Here is a 15,233-nt window from a genome sequence, read left to right on the forward strand (position 1 = left end):
ACTATAATACTGCCCCTATGTATAAGAATATAACTACTATAATACTGCTCCTATGTACCAGAGTATATCTACTATAATACTGCCCCCTATGTATAAGAATATAACTACTATAATACTGCCCCCTATGTACAAGAATATAACTACTATAATACTGCCCCTATGTACAAGAATATAACTACTATAATACTGCTCCTATATACAAGAATATAACTACTATAATACTGCTCCTATGTACCAGAGTATATCTACTATAATACTGCCCCCTATGTACAAGAATCTAACTACTATAATACTGCCCCCTATGTACAAGAATATAACTACTATAATACTGCCCCTATGTACAAGAATATAACTACTATAATACTGCTCCTATATACAAGAATATAACTACTATAATACTGCCCCTTATGTACAAGAATATAACTACTATAATACTGCTCCTATGTACAAGAATATAACTACTATAATACTGCTCCTATATACAAGAATATAACTACTATAATACTGCCCCTTATGTACAAGAATATAACTACTATAATACTGCTCCTATGTATAAGAATATAACTACTATAATACTGCTCCTATGTACCAGAGTATATCTACTATAATACTGCCCCCTATGTACAAGAATCTAACTACTATAATACTGCCCCCTATGTACAAGAATATAACTACTATAATACTGCCCCTATGTACAAGAATATAACTACTATAATACTGCTCCTATGTGCAAGAATATAACTACTATAATACTGCCTCCTATGTACAAGAATCTAACTACTATAATACTGCTCCTATGTATAAGAATATAACTACTATAATACTGCTCCTATGTACCAGAATATAACTACTATAATACTGCCCCTATGTACGAGAATATAACTACTATAATACTGCTCCTATGTACAAGAATATAACTACTATAATACTGCCTCCTATGTATAAGAATCTAACTACTATAATACTGCTCCTATGTATAAGAATATAACTACTATAATACTGCTCCTATGTACCAGAATATAACTACTATAATACTGCCCCCTATGTACAAGAATATAACTACTATAATACTGCCCCTATATACAAGAATATAACTACTATAATACTGCTCCTATGTATAAGAATATAACTACTATAATACTGCTCCTATGTACAAGAATATAACTACTATAATACTGCCCCTATGTACAAGAATATAATTACTATAATACTGCCTCCTATGTACAAGAATCTAACTACTATAATACTGCCCATGTACAAGAATATAACTACTATAATACTGCTCCTATGTACAAGAATCTAACTACTATAATACTGCCCCCTATGTACAAGAATATAACTACTATAATACTGCCCCTATGTACAAGAATATAACTACTATAATACTGCTCCTATATACAAGAATATAACTACTATAATACTGCCCCTTATGTACAAGAATATAACTACTATAATACTGCTCCCTATGTACAAGAATATAACTACTATAATACTGCCTCCTATGTACAAGAATCTAACTACTATAATACTGCTCCTATGTATAAGAATATAACTACTATAATACTGCTCCTATGTACCAGAATATAACTACTATAATACTGCCCCTATGTACAAGAATATAACTACTATAATACTGCTCCTATGTACCAGAATATAACTACTATAATACTGCCCCCTATGTACAAGAATATAACTACTATAATACTGCCCCTATATACAAGAATATAACTACTATAATACTGCTCCTATGTATAAGAATATAACTACTATAATACTGCTCCTATGTACAAGAATATAACTACTATAATACTGCTCCTATGTACAAGAATATAACTACTATAATACTGCCCCTATGTACAAGAATATAATTACTATAATACTGCCTCCTATGTACAAGAATCTAACTACTATAATACTGCCCCCTATGTACAAGAATATAACTACTATAATACTGCTCCTATGTACAAGAATCTAACTACTATAATACTGCCCCCTATGTACTAGAATATAACTACTATAATACTGCCCCCTATGTACAAGAATATAACTACTATAATACTGCTCCTATGTACAAGAATCTAACTACTATAATACTGCCCCCTATGTACAAGAATATAACTACTATAATACTGCTCCTATGTACAAGAATCTAACTACTATAATACTGCCCCTATGTACAAGAATATAACTACTATAATACTGCTCCTATATACAAGAATATAACTACTATAATACTGCCCCTTATGTACAAGAATATAACTACTATAATACTGCCCCTATGTACAAGAATATAACTACTATAATATTGCCTCCTATGTACAAGAATCTAACTACTATAATACTGCTCCTATGTACAAGAATATAACTACTATAATACTGCTCCTATGTATAAGAATATAACTACTATAATACTGCTCCTATGTACAAGAATATAACTACTATAATACTGCCCCCTATGTACAAGAATATAACTACTATAATACTGCCCCTATGTATAAGAATATAACTACTATAATACTGCTCCTATGTACCAGAGTATATCTACTATAATACTGCCCCCTATGTACAAGAATATAACTACTATAATACTGCCCCCTATGTACAAGAATATAACTACTATAATACTGCCCCTATGTACAAGAATATAACTACTATAATACTGCTCCTATATACAAGAATATAACTACTATAATACTGCTCCTATGTACCAGAGTATATCTACTATAATACTGCCCCCTATGTACAAGAATCTAACTACTATAATACTGCCCCCTATGTACAAGAATATAACTACTATAATACTGCCCCTATGTACAAGAATATAACTACTATAATACTGCTCCTATATACAAGAATATAACTACTATAATACTGCCCCTTATGTACAAGAATATAACTACTATAATACTGCTCCTATGTACAAGAATATAACTACTATAATACTGCTCCTATATACAAGAATATAACTACTATAATACTGCCCCTTATGTACAAGAATATAACTACTATAATACTGCTCCTATGTATAAGTATATAACTACTATAATACTGCTCCTATGTACCAGAGTATATCTACTATAATACTGCCCCCTATGTACAAGAATCTAACTACTATAATACTGCCCCCTATGTACAAGAATATAACTACTATAATACTGCCCCTATGTACAAGAATATAACTACTATAATACTGCTCCTATATACAAGAATATAACTACTATAATACTGCCCCTTATGTACAAGAATATAACTACTATAATACTGCTCCTATGTACAAGAATATAACTACTATAATACTGCCCCCTATGTACAAGAATATAACTACTATAATACTGCTCCTATGTACAAGAATATAACTACTATAATACTGCTCCTATGTACAAGAATATAACTACTATAATACTGCCCCCTATGTACAAGAATATAACTACTATAATACTGCTCCTATGTACAAGAATATAACTACTATAATACTGCCCCCTATGTACAAGAATATAACTACTATAATACTGCTCCTACACCTGCCTGAAAGGTTTACACAGTAGATAGATACAATTGCAAAGACCGAGGTCCGACTCTTCTGGTGTCTCTTTTAGAACAGTTGACAAGAACTGAGCTGAAGGTTGAATCTCTCTTCATGATGATTGGAGATACGGAGAGGATCTACTGCATCTGCGGGAACGGATCTCTCCCCATCACTTACACCTTATTCCTCAACCAGACGACTGTGGGTAAAAGGACGGTAACACAAGAGAGAGGAGCCGCCTTCAATGTCACCATCCACGATGCGAAGAGTCTGGGGCCGTATAAATGTAAAGCCAATAACAGCCTGAAGTACAGTCCATACAGTGCGGAGCTCTCCTTTATACTGCAAGGTCAGTATATCATACAGCGCCAAGTAGAAGACTATCCTATGTAATACTGCCCTGTGTACAAGAATATAACTACTATAATACTGCTCCTATATACAAGAATATAACTACTATAATACTGCTCCTATGTACAAGAATATAACTACTATAATACTGCCCCTATGTACAAGAATATAACTACTATAATACTGCCCCCTATGTACAAGAATATAACTACTATAATACTGCTCCTATGTACAACAGTATAACTACTATAATACTGCCCCTATGTATAAGAATATAACTACTATAATACTGCCCCCTATGTACAAGAATATAACTACTATAATACTGCTCCTATGTACAAGAATATAACTACTATAATACTGCTCCCTATGTACAAGAATATAACTACTATAATACTGCCCCTATGTACAAGAATTTAACTACTATAATACTGTCCCCTATGTATAAGAATATAACTACTATAATACTGCTCCCTATGTACAAGAATATAACTACTATAATACTGCCTCCTATGTACAAGAATATAACTACTATAATACTGCTCCTATGTACAAGAATATAACTACTATAATACTGCCCCTATGTATAAAAATATAACTACTGTGACAGGATCACTGGTATTATATGCGAGGGGAGGTATGTGTCACTCAGGATGCTTTCCTGTGTGACCTGAGACCTACTGAATTTCTGCCAGCATGTTATATGCTGGGGGTTAACTCTTTTAAAGGGTGTGGTTTTATGGGAATGATGTAGAGATGGGAGGGAAGTCATTCCCCATACCTCCACCTCAGGGTGTGGCTGAGCAAGGTTTAAATGTTCAGTCCTTTTTTTTTTTTCTGTGTGTTATGTTGTGTTTGGAGAGGCGAAGGTCTCCAGACTGGACAGCCATAGCTCAGGAAGGAGCTGGAGGCTGGACATAACCTGTGTGGGCGAACTCAAGAATATAACTACTATAATACTGCTCCTATGTACAAGAATATAACTACTATAATACTGCTCCTATGTACAAGAATATAACTACTATAATACTGCTCCTATGTACAAGAATATAACTACTATAATACTGCCCCCTATGTACAAGAATATAACTACTATAATACTGCCCCCTATGTAGAAGAATATAACTATGATAATACTGCCCTCTATGTACAAGAATATAACTACTATAATACTGCTCCTATGTACAAGAATATAACTACTATAATACTGCTCCTATGTACAAGAATATAACTACTATAATACTGCCCCTATGTACAAGAATATAACTACTATAATACTGCCCCCTATGTACAAGAATATAACTATGATAATACTGCCCCCTATGCTCAAGAATATAACTACCTTCTTCTATGCCTGGATCTAGTTATCTAGTTGTATTATTCTCAGCTTTTATGTCTCAGATAGGTTATTCCAGGTAGATCTCTTTCCTGGTTCCCTCAATACGATAGTGGGACACACGGAGAGGATCCACTGCACCGCCGGGAATGGATCTCTCCCCATCACTTACACCTTAACACTTAATGAGGTGACTTTGGATAAAAGGACGGTATCAGAGGACAGAGGAGCCGCTTTCGATGTCACCATCTATGATGAGACAAGACTGGGACCGTATAAATGTAAAGCCAATAACAGCCTGAAGTACAGTCCATACAGTGCGGGGTTCTCCTTTATACTGCAAGGTAAGAAATCGCCCCATTTTAAAAAGTGACGTCCTTAAAGAGGACTTGTCACAATTTAACTTATTAACCTGGTGTAAACGCCGCTGTTCTCCTGAATCCCGCGCTGTTTATCTTTTGTTTCTGCGCCTCTCCGTTCATGAGATAAGGCCTCTTTCCTGGTCTTCATAGCAAAGTGGGCGTGGTTCTCATCCCTCCTCGGTGGGCGTGGTTCTCATCCCTGCTCGGTGGGCATGGTTGTTCTCATCCCTCCTCGGTGGGCGTGGTTCTCATCCCTCCTCGGTGGGCATGGTTGTTCTCATCCCTGCTCGGTGGGCATGGTTGTTCTCATCCCTGCTCGGTGGGCGTGGTTCTCATCCCTGCTCGGTGGGCATGGTGGTTCTCATCCCTGCTCGGTGGGCGTGGTTCTCATCCCTGCTCGGTGGGCGTGGTTCTCATCCCTGCTCGGTGGGCGTGGTTCTCATCCCTGCTCGGTGGGCGTGGTTCTCATCCCTCCTCAGTGGGCATGGTTGTTCTCATCCCTCCTCGGTGGGCATGGTGGTTCTCATCCCTCCTCGGTGGGCGTGGTGGTTCTCATCCCTCCTCGGTGGGCGTGGTTCTCATCCCTCCTCGGTGGGCGTGGTTGTTCTCATCCCTCCTCGGTGGGCGTGGTTCTCATCCCTCCTCGGTGGGCATGGTGGTTCTCATCCCTCCTCGGTGGGCGTGGTTGTTCTCATCCCTCCTCGGTGGGCATGGTGGTTCTCATCCCTGCTCGGTGGGCGTGGTTCTCATCCCTGCTCGGTGGGCGTGGTTCTCATCCCTGCTCGGTGGGCATGGTGGTTCTCATCCCTGCTCGGTGGGCGTGGTTCTCATCCCTCCTCAGTGGGCATGGTTGTTCTCATCCCTCCTCGGTGGGCATGGTGGTTCTCATCCCTCCTCGGTGGGCATGGTTCTCATCCCTCCTCGGTGGGCGTGGTTGTTCTCATCCCTCCTCGGTGGGCGTGGTGGTTCTCATCCCTCCTCGGTGGGCGTGGTTCTCATCCCTCCTCGGTGGGCGTGGTGGTTCTCATCCCTCCTCGGTGGGCGTGGTTGTTCTCATCCCTCCTCGGTGGGCGTGGTTGTTCTCATCCCTCCTCGGTGGGCATGGTGGTTCTCATGCCTCCTCGGTGGGCGTGGTTCTCATCCCTCCTCGGTGGGCATGGTGGTTCTCATCCCTCCTCGGTGGGCATGGTGGTTCTCATCCCTCCTCGGTGGGCGTGGTTGTTCTCATCCCTCCTCGGTGGGCGTGGTTGTTCTCATCCCTCCTCGGTGGGCGTGGTTGTTCTCATCCCTCCTCGGTGGGCGTGGTTGTTCTCATCCCTCCTCGGTGGGCGTGGTGGTTCTCATGCCTCCTCGGTGGGCGTGGTGGTTCTCATGCCTCCTCGGTGGGCGTGGTTGTTCTCATCCCTCCTCGGTGGGCATGGTGGTTCTCATCCCTCCTCGGTGGGCGTGGTTCTCATCCCTCCTCGGTGGGCGTGGTTCTCATCCCTCCTCGGTGGGCGTGGTTCTCATCCCTCCTCAGTGGCGTGGTTCTCGGCCCTCCTCAGTGGGCATGTTTCTCATCCCTCCTCAGTGGGCGTGGTTCTCATCCCTCCTCAGTGGGCGTGGTTCTCGGCCCTCCTCAGTGGGCATGTTTCTCATCCCTCCTCAGTGGGCATGGTTCTCATTCCTCCTCAGTGGGCGTGGTTCTCGTCCCTCCTCAGTGGGCGTGGTTCTTGTCCCTCCTCAGTGGGCGTGGTTATCGTCCCTCCTCAGTGGGCGTGGTTCTCATCCCTCCTCAGTGGGCGTGGTTCTCATCCCTCCTCAGTGGGCGTGGTTCTCATCCCTCCTCAGTGGGCGTGGTTCTCGTCCCTCCTCAGTGGGCGTGGTTCTCGTCCCTCCTCAGTGGGCGTGGTTCTCGTCCCTCCTCAGTGGGCGTGGTTCTCGTCCCTCCTCAGTGGGCGTGGTTCTCGTCCCTCCTCAGTGGGCGTGGTTATCGTCCCTCCTCAGTGGGCGTGGTTCTCATCCCTCCTCAGTGGGCATGGTTCTCATTCCTCCTCAGTGGGCATAGTTCTCATCCCTCCTCAGTGGGCGTGGTTCTCATCCCTCCTCAGTGGGCGTGGTTCTCATCCCTCCTCAGTGGGCGTGGTTCTCATCCCTCCTCAGTGGGCGTGGTTCTCATCCCTCCTCAGTGGGCGTGTTCTTGAGGGCCACGCCTAGTGGAAAAATTAGTAGATTTCTACATAGGGAAAAGGGCACAATATCTCAGGAAGTCACAGGAAAAAAAGAAAAACGGCGTCTGATTCAGGAGAACGGCAGCATTTACTCCAGAAATAAAAAATCTATTTTTATGACAAGTTACAAATCCTCTTTAAAGTAGTCAGAATAACATTAAAGACATTTTCTAACCTTTAGGGCTTTCATAGTGTTTAAAGCATTGCGGATATGAAACCAATAAATGCAGTGGACGGTCTTACTTTTTTAGAATGTTTTCTAGACACCAGTATAATTTTTCAAAGGCCTTGATGTGCCAAAACCAAAAAACACATCCAAAAAAAGGCTTTTGTAACGTGCCATCAAGGTTAAAAGAGCTAATTCGACCCCACTGGGGTCTCTATTTGTCATATGAACAATTGCCACCTTGCACCTGTGATGCAGATGCCAGGGGGATACAGTTGACTGTGGCACGTAAGGGGTTAAAAGGGTCGAGTTCAATGCCAGCACTGACCCTGACCATTGCAACAGCCCCCCATAGATAATGTGGAGAACTCTCAGCTCTTCATACAGGAGCTCCATAAACTCTCTACAAAGGATGAGGACAGCCATAATCTCCCCAGGGAGGATGTGGGCAACCATAATCTCCCGATGGAGGATGTAGACAACCATAATCTCCCCATGGTGGATTTGGACAACCATAATCTCCCCATGGTGGATGTGGACAACCATAATCTCCCCTTGGAGGATGTGGACAACTATAATCTCCCCTTGGAGGATGTGGACAACTATAATCTCCCCTTGGAGGATGTGGACAACCATAATCATCCCATGGAGGATGTGGACAACCATAATCATCCCATGGAGGATGTGGACAATCATAATCTCCCCATGGTGGATGTGGACAACATGGAGGATCTGGACAACCAGACGACCATCATCTCCCCATGGAGGATGTGAACAACCATAAACTTTCTACAGAGGTTGTGGACAACCATAATCTCCCCATGGAGGATTTGGACGACCATTAACTCTCTTTAGAGGATATGGACAATCATAATCATCCCATGGAGGATGTGGACAATCATAATCTCCCCATGGTGGATGTGGACAACATGGAGGATCTGGACAACCAGACGACCATCATCTCCCCATGGAGGATGTGAACAACCATAAACTTTCTACAGAGGTTGTGGACAACCATAATCTCCCCATGGAGGATTTGGACGACCATTAACTCTCTTTAGAGGATATGGACAATCATAATCTCCCCATGGAGGATGTGGACAACCATAATCTCCCCATTGAGGAGGTGGACAACCATAATCTCCCCATGGAGGATGCGGACAACCATAATCTCCCCATGGAGGATGCGGACAACTATAATCTCTCCATGGAGGATGCAGACAACCATAATCTCTCCATGGAGGATGTGGACAATCATAATCTCCCCATGGAGGATGTGGACAATTATAATCTCCCCATGGAGGATGTGGCCATCCATAATCTCCGTTACGGGTCGGGTGGTGGAACCTCTGTGCTGGGATGCAAGGAGGGACCAGAGGGGCGTAACTAAGTGCCTACTCGGACTGACCCTGGCCACACGGCGGCTTAGTCGACTCCGTGAACCAAGGAGGGACCGGGCAGGGCAACCAGGTGCCACTCTGGGACCGACCTTGTGTGAGAGCAGGTGACTCCCACGGGTCAGGTGGATGAGGCTGACAGGTACAGCGGCAGGTAGCTTGACGGGTGTTCCGGGTAGGCAAGCAGGCGGGTACGGCTGGTAGCCATACAGGTGATCTGGGTAGACAATCAGGCGGACACAGCAGGTAACCTGACAGGTGATACGGGTAGGCAAGCCGGCGGGCACGGCAGGTAGACAGGCTGGCGGGCACGACAGATAGAGAGGCTGGCGGGCACGGCTGATAGACAGACTGGCGGGCACGGCCGGTAGACAGGCTGGCGGGCACGGCGGATAGACAGGCTGGCGGGCACGGCTGATAGACAGGCTGGCGGGCACTGGAACCTTAGGGCTGAGGAGAGTGTTAGCACACAAACAACAACCTTGCACAGGCACCTCCATTTTGGAGGAGGTGCTTTAAATAGGAGTGGTCCTCCGGCCATTGGCCGGGGACTCTTTAGGACGGCGCACGCGGCCCCTTTAAGAGGGAGGGAGCGCGCACGCACCCTAAGCACAGTGCCTGGGAAGCTGCGCGCGGTGTGCGCTACAGCAGCAGGGGAGCTGGAGGATGCCGGACCAGGACTGCGGCGGTGAGGGGAGCGGCGCCTTTGCCCGGCAGGAGGCAGAGACACCGGCGCTACAGTACCCCCCCCCCTTTACGCCCCCTCTTGTTTAGGCCCGCAAGAAATTTTTCTAGAAGACGAGGGGCATGAATGTTCTCCCTGGGCTCCCAAGATCTCTCCTCAGCGCCAAACCCCTTCCAATCCACAAGAAAGAAAGTCTATCCTCTTACCCTCTTGATGGCCAAAATGTTTTCTACCTCAAAGACGTCCTCAGCGGAGACTGGAGCTGGAGTGGTACCTGGATCGTCAGAGAAAGAATTAAAGACAACCGGTTTGAGGAGAGACACGTAAAAGGAGTTGGGTATCCGTAAGGAGGCTGGGAGTTTCAGCTTGTAAGCCACTGGATTTATTTGGTTCAGAATCTCGAACGGTCAGATGAACCGCGGACCCAACTTGTAAGATGGTATCTTGAGGCGAACATATTTGGAGGAAAGCCAGACCTTGTCTCCCAGACCGAATTGAGACAGATCCAGACGTCTCTTATCAGCATGCTTCTTCATCCACTCGGAGGACTGAAGGAGAGCAGATTTAGTGTCTTCCCAAATCGCAGAGACGAGAGACTCCGCGGCAGGATTGTCCACTGAAGAGGAGACGGGAAACAGAATCCGGGGGTGTTGACCGTAGACCACAAAAATGGAGACTTAGCAGAAGACTCACTCACATGGTTGTTATAGGAAAACTCGGCCCAGGGCAGGAGCTCAACCCAATCGCTATGATGAACATTGACAAAGTGCCGAAGAAAGTTGGTAAGAATCTGATTGATGCGTTCCACTTGACCATTGGACAGAGGATGATAGGGCGAAGAAAAATCCAAAGAGAGATCCAGCAGCTTGCACGTGGCCCTTCAAAAGCAAGAAGTGAACTGAACTACTTGGTCCGAAACAATGTGGAGGGGTAAGCCGAGGAGACGGAATATGTGATGGATGAAGTCCTTAGCCAGTACAGGTGCAGATGGAAGACCAGACAGAGGGATGAAGTGAGCCATCTTGGAGAAGCGGTCGGCGACCACCCAAATGACTGTACAACTGGCCGATACAGGGAGATCCGTGATGAAATTCATTGCAATATGTTGCCACGCAGCGGAAGGCACGGGAAGAGGAAGGAGACGACCGGCTGGAAGGTGCCTAGGTATCTTGTTATGGGCACAAGAGTAACAAGCCGCGACAAAATTCGCAACATCCTTGCGCAGGGTGGGCCACCAATAGTGCCGGGCAATGAGCAGAAGTGTCTTCTTCTGACCGGCATGGCCAGCCAGTTTGGACGAATGGCCCCAGAGTAAGACCTTCTTCCGATCCTGAGCCGCTACAAAAGGTCTTACCAGGAGGTAGATGAGACAGGTCAAACGGAGCAACAGTCATAATTCTGGAGGGATCAATGATGTGTAGAGGCTCCTTCTCCAGGTCGGAAGACAGAAAAGAGTGGGATAGAGCGTCGGCTTTAATGTTCTTGTCTGCCGGGCGGTAATGCAGATTGAAGCAGAATTGAGCAAAGAACAAAGACCATCTGGCCCCACGCGGGTTTAGTCTTTGGGCGGTCTGTAAATAAGTAGGTGCAGAGCCTCCTCAAGCAAGTAGCGCCTTTCCTCCAGCGCTAATTTGATGCCCAGCAGTTCTCAATCCCCTATGGAGTAATTGCGCTCAGACGGAGAGAAGAGTTTGGAAAAGAAGCCGCTGGTCACCATTCGTCCGGATGAAGATTTCTGGGTAAGCACTGCTCCGTCTCCGGAGGAAGAGGCATCAACCTTCAGGAAGAACTGTTTGTTGCAATCCGGATGGTGTAGCACAGGAGCGGAGGAGAAGGCTTGTTTAAAAGAGATAAAGGCATTCTCTTCCTCGGAAGACCACTCCTTGGGATTTGCTCCCTTACGGGTAAGAGCAGAGATGGGCGCTGGCCGGGAGGAGAAATGAGGAATGAAGAGGCGGTAATAGTTATCAAATCACAGAAATCGCTGAATAGCCTTCAACCCCTCCGGTCAGGGCCACTTCAAGACGGCAGAGACCTTCTCAGGATCCATCCGCAGCCCGGTCTCAGAGATGACATACCCCAGAAACGGCAGGGAGGTCTGCTCAAAGAGGCATTTCCCGAACTTAGCATACAGGCGATTCTTCCGGAGCCTCAGCAGGACCTGACGAACATCCCTCCGGTGAGAGGGCAGATCAGGGGAGAACACCAAGATATCGTCCAGGTACACCACCAAGCAAGAATACAGGAGATCTCGAAAGATATTGTTTACTAACTCCTTGGAGATGGCTGGAGCATTACAGAGACCGAAGGGCACCACACAGTACTCGTAGTGACCATTCCGAGTGTTGAATGCCATCTTCTATTCGTCTCCTTGGCGAATCTGGACCAGATTGTTTGCCCCACGCAGGTCGAGCTTAGTGAAAATCCTTGCACCTTTTAGGCGATCAAACAGCTCCGAGATGAGAGGCAGGGGATACTTATTCTCGATGGTAATCTGGTTTAGACTCCTATAGTCGATGCAAGGGCGAAGAGAGCCGTCTTTCTTTTTGACAAAGAAGAATCCTTCTCCAGCCGGAGAGGTGGATTTCTGGATAAATCCCCTAGCAAGATTTTCTTCAATGTATTCAGACATGGCTCGGGTCTCAGCCAGCAACAAGGGGTAGATTCACCCACGAGGAAGTGAAGCACCAGGTATTAGGTCGATGGGGCAATCATACGGCCTATGAGGTGGTTGTGTCTCTGCCTCCTTTTTATCGAAGACGTCCGCGTAGGACCAGTAGGGTGCCGGCAGGCCAGGTAGGTTAGCCGGAGTAGATGGGGGTCGAGTAGGACGAACCGGAACCAGACAGGTTTTATGGCATTCCTGACCCCAACGGAGCACCACACCCGAGCTCCAATTCAGGACAGGCTCAAGCCTTTGTAACCAAAGCAGGCCAAGCAAGAGGGGATGAGAGAGACCGGATGGTACGTAAAAGGAGATCTTCTCCGAGTGCAGCATTCCCACCTGAAGAGTTACCGGCTCAGTGACCAACAAGATGGTTTCAGGGAGAAGCTTTCCATCCACAGAGGAAACCGCTAAAGGATCCGCCAGACGTATGGTAGGAATCTGAAAACACTCCACAACGGCTTGTTGGATGAGATTCCCTGCGGCTCCGGAATCCAGATGGGCAATCTCGAAGAAGCGTGTCTCACCACTGGTAACGGAAACGGACAGAGTCAAGGGCAGAGAGGAAGAACTCTTGCCTAGGACGACATCTCCAAGCTGTCTTAGACTCTGGAGTTTCCCGGTCTCACCGGGCAAGAGTGGATGTGATGCTCTATATTGCTACAATAGAAGCAACTCCCCTCAGTACGAGGGGTCTCCTGGCGAGACTTGACCATCTTTACTTGGTCAATTTGCATAGGCTCTGGAGAAGACACCAGGGGGAGTGCAGGTTGCGAGACTGGACTTTGGAAGACAGGAGCAAGGCGCAGAGGTTTCCTCTCATGGGACATCTCCTTAGCGCGTTCCAGAAAACGGATGTCAATCCGGGTAGCTAATGACACCAGGTCGTCCAGGGAGGAAGGTATATCACGACCGGCTAGCTCATCCTTGATCCGTCCGGTAAGGCCCTCCCAAAAGGTGGACACCAGGGCCTCATTGTTCCAGGCAAGTTCAGATGTTCAGGGTTCGGAAACGCACGGCATACTGGCCCACAGAAAGACTCCTTTGGCGGAGGCGGAGAAGTGAGGAGGCAGTAGAAGATTTTCGTCCAGGGTCATCGAACACCTTCCGGAAAGCCGCGAGGAAAGCCTGGAGATCGGACACCAGAGGATCCCCTCTCTCCCACAGAGGGTTAAGCCACGCCAACGCCTCTCCGGTGAGGTGAGACATGATGAATGCCCACCTTGGCCCGGTCGGAGGTGAACTGGTGTGCCAGGAGTTCAAAGTGCAGCACGCATTGATTCAAGAAGCCCCTACATAGGGCCAGGTCACCACCATAACGTGGAGGAACAGATAGCTGGGGTCCAAAGCCGGATGCCACAGTGCCACTGGGTTGAGGTGCCGCCGGAGCGGGTGCCGCTCGGTTAGAGGCAGGCACAGTCGGGGTGGACAGCACGACCAGGCGGGAGTTGACTGTCCGCAGGTAGGACAGGATAGTATCCTGTTTGGCTCTCTGGCGGGAGACCTCTTGGTACAGGTCTGAGAGCAAAGGAGCCTGGGAGCCACCGGGTTCCATGTCCTGTGCAAACTGTTACAGGGTCGGGTGGTGGAACCTCTGTGTTGGGATGCAAGGAGGGACCAGAGGGGAATAACTAAGCGCCTACTCGGACTGACCCTGGCCACACGGCGGCTTAGTTGACTCCGTGAACCAAGGAGGGACCGGGCAGGGGAACCAGGTGCCACTCTGGGACTGACCTTGTGTGAGAGCAGGTGACAGCGGCAGGTAGCTTGACGGGTGTTCCGGGTAGGCAAACAGGCAGGTACAGCTGGTAGCCAGACAGGTGATCCGGGTAGACAAGCAGGCGGACACAGCAGGTAACCTGACAGGTGATCTGGGTAGGCAAACCGGCGGGCACGGCGGATAGACAGGCTGGCGGGCACGGCTGATAGACAGGCTCACAAACAGCAACCTTGCACAGGCACCTCCATTTTGGAGGTGCTTTAAACAGGAGTGGTCCTCCGGCCATTGGCCGGGGACTCTTTAGGACGGCGCGCGTGGCCCCTTTAAGAGGGAGGGAGCGTGCGCGCCCTAAGCACAGTGCCCGGGAAGCTGTGGCAGGTGCGCGCTACAGCAGCAGGGGAGCTGGAGGACACCGAACCAGGACTGCGGCGGTGAGGGGAGCGGCGTCTCTGCCCGGCAGGAGGCAGAGACGCCGGCGCTCCACTCCCCATGGAGGATGTGGACAATCATAATATCCCTATGGAGGATGTGGACAACCATAATATTTCCATGGAGGATGTGGACAACCATAATATCCGCATGGAGGATGTGGACAACCATAAACTCTCTACAGAGGATGTGGACAACCGTAATCTCCCCATGGAGGATTTGTATAACCATAAACTCTCTATAGAGGATATGGACAATCATTATCTCCCCATGGAGGATGTGGACAACCATAATCTCCACATGGAGGATGTCGACAACATGGAGGATGTGGACAACCATAATCTCCCTATGGTGGATGTGGACAACATGGAGGATCTGGACAACCA

The 15,233-nt window shown here is 47.0% G+C and overlaps 1 protein-coding gene across 2 annotated transcripts in view; it reads left to right on the forward strand.

Moving 5' to 3' along the window:
* Positions 1 to 15,233, forward strand: part of LOC141176362 (Fc receptor-like protein 5) — a 402,420-nt gene that overhangs the window by 336,671 nt on the left and 50,516 nt on the right. For both annotated transcript variants that reach the window (XM_073660312.1, XM_073660313.1), the window contains exons 3-4: positions 3,597 to 3,875; positions 5,279 to 5,557. In XM_073660312.1, the coding sequence (XP_073516413.1) occupies positions 3,597 to 3,875; positions 5,279 to 5,557 (558 nt within the window). The remainder of the gene's footprint in view (positions 1 to 3,596; positions 3,876 to 5,278; positions 5,558 to 15,233) is intronic.

This window comes from Phyllobates terribilis, unplaced genomic scaffold (genome assembly GCF_046119375.1).
Source record: "Phyllobates terribilis strain yellow unplaced genomic scaffold, ASM4611937v1 Scaffold_25__1_contigs__length_18738178, whole genome shotgun sequence".
Taxonomy (NCBI): domain Eukaryota; kingdom Metazoa; phylum Chordata; class Amphibia; order Anura; family Dendrobatidae; genus Phyllobates; species Phyllobates terribilis.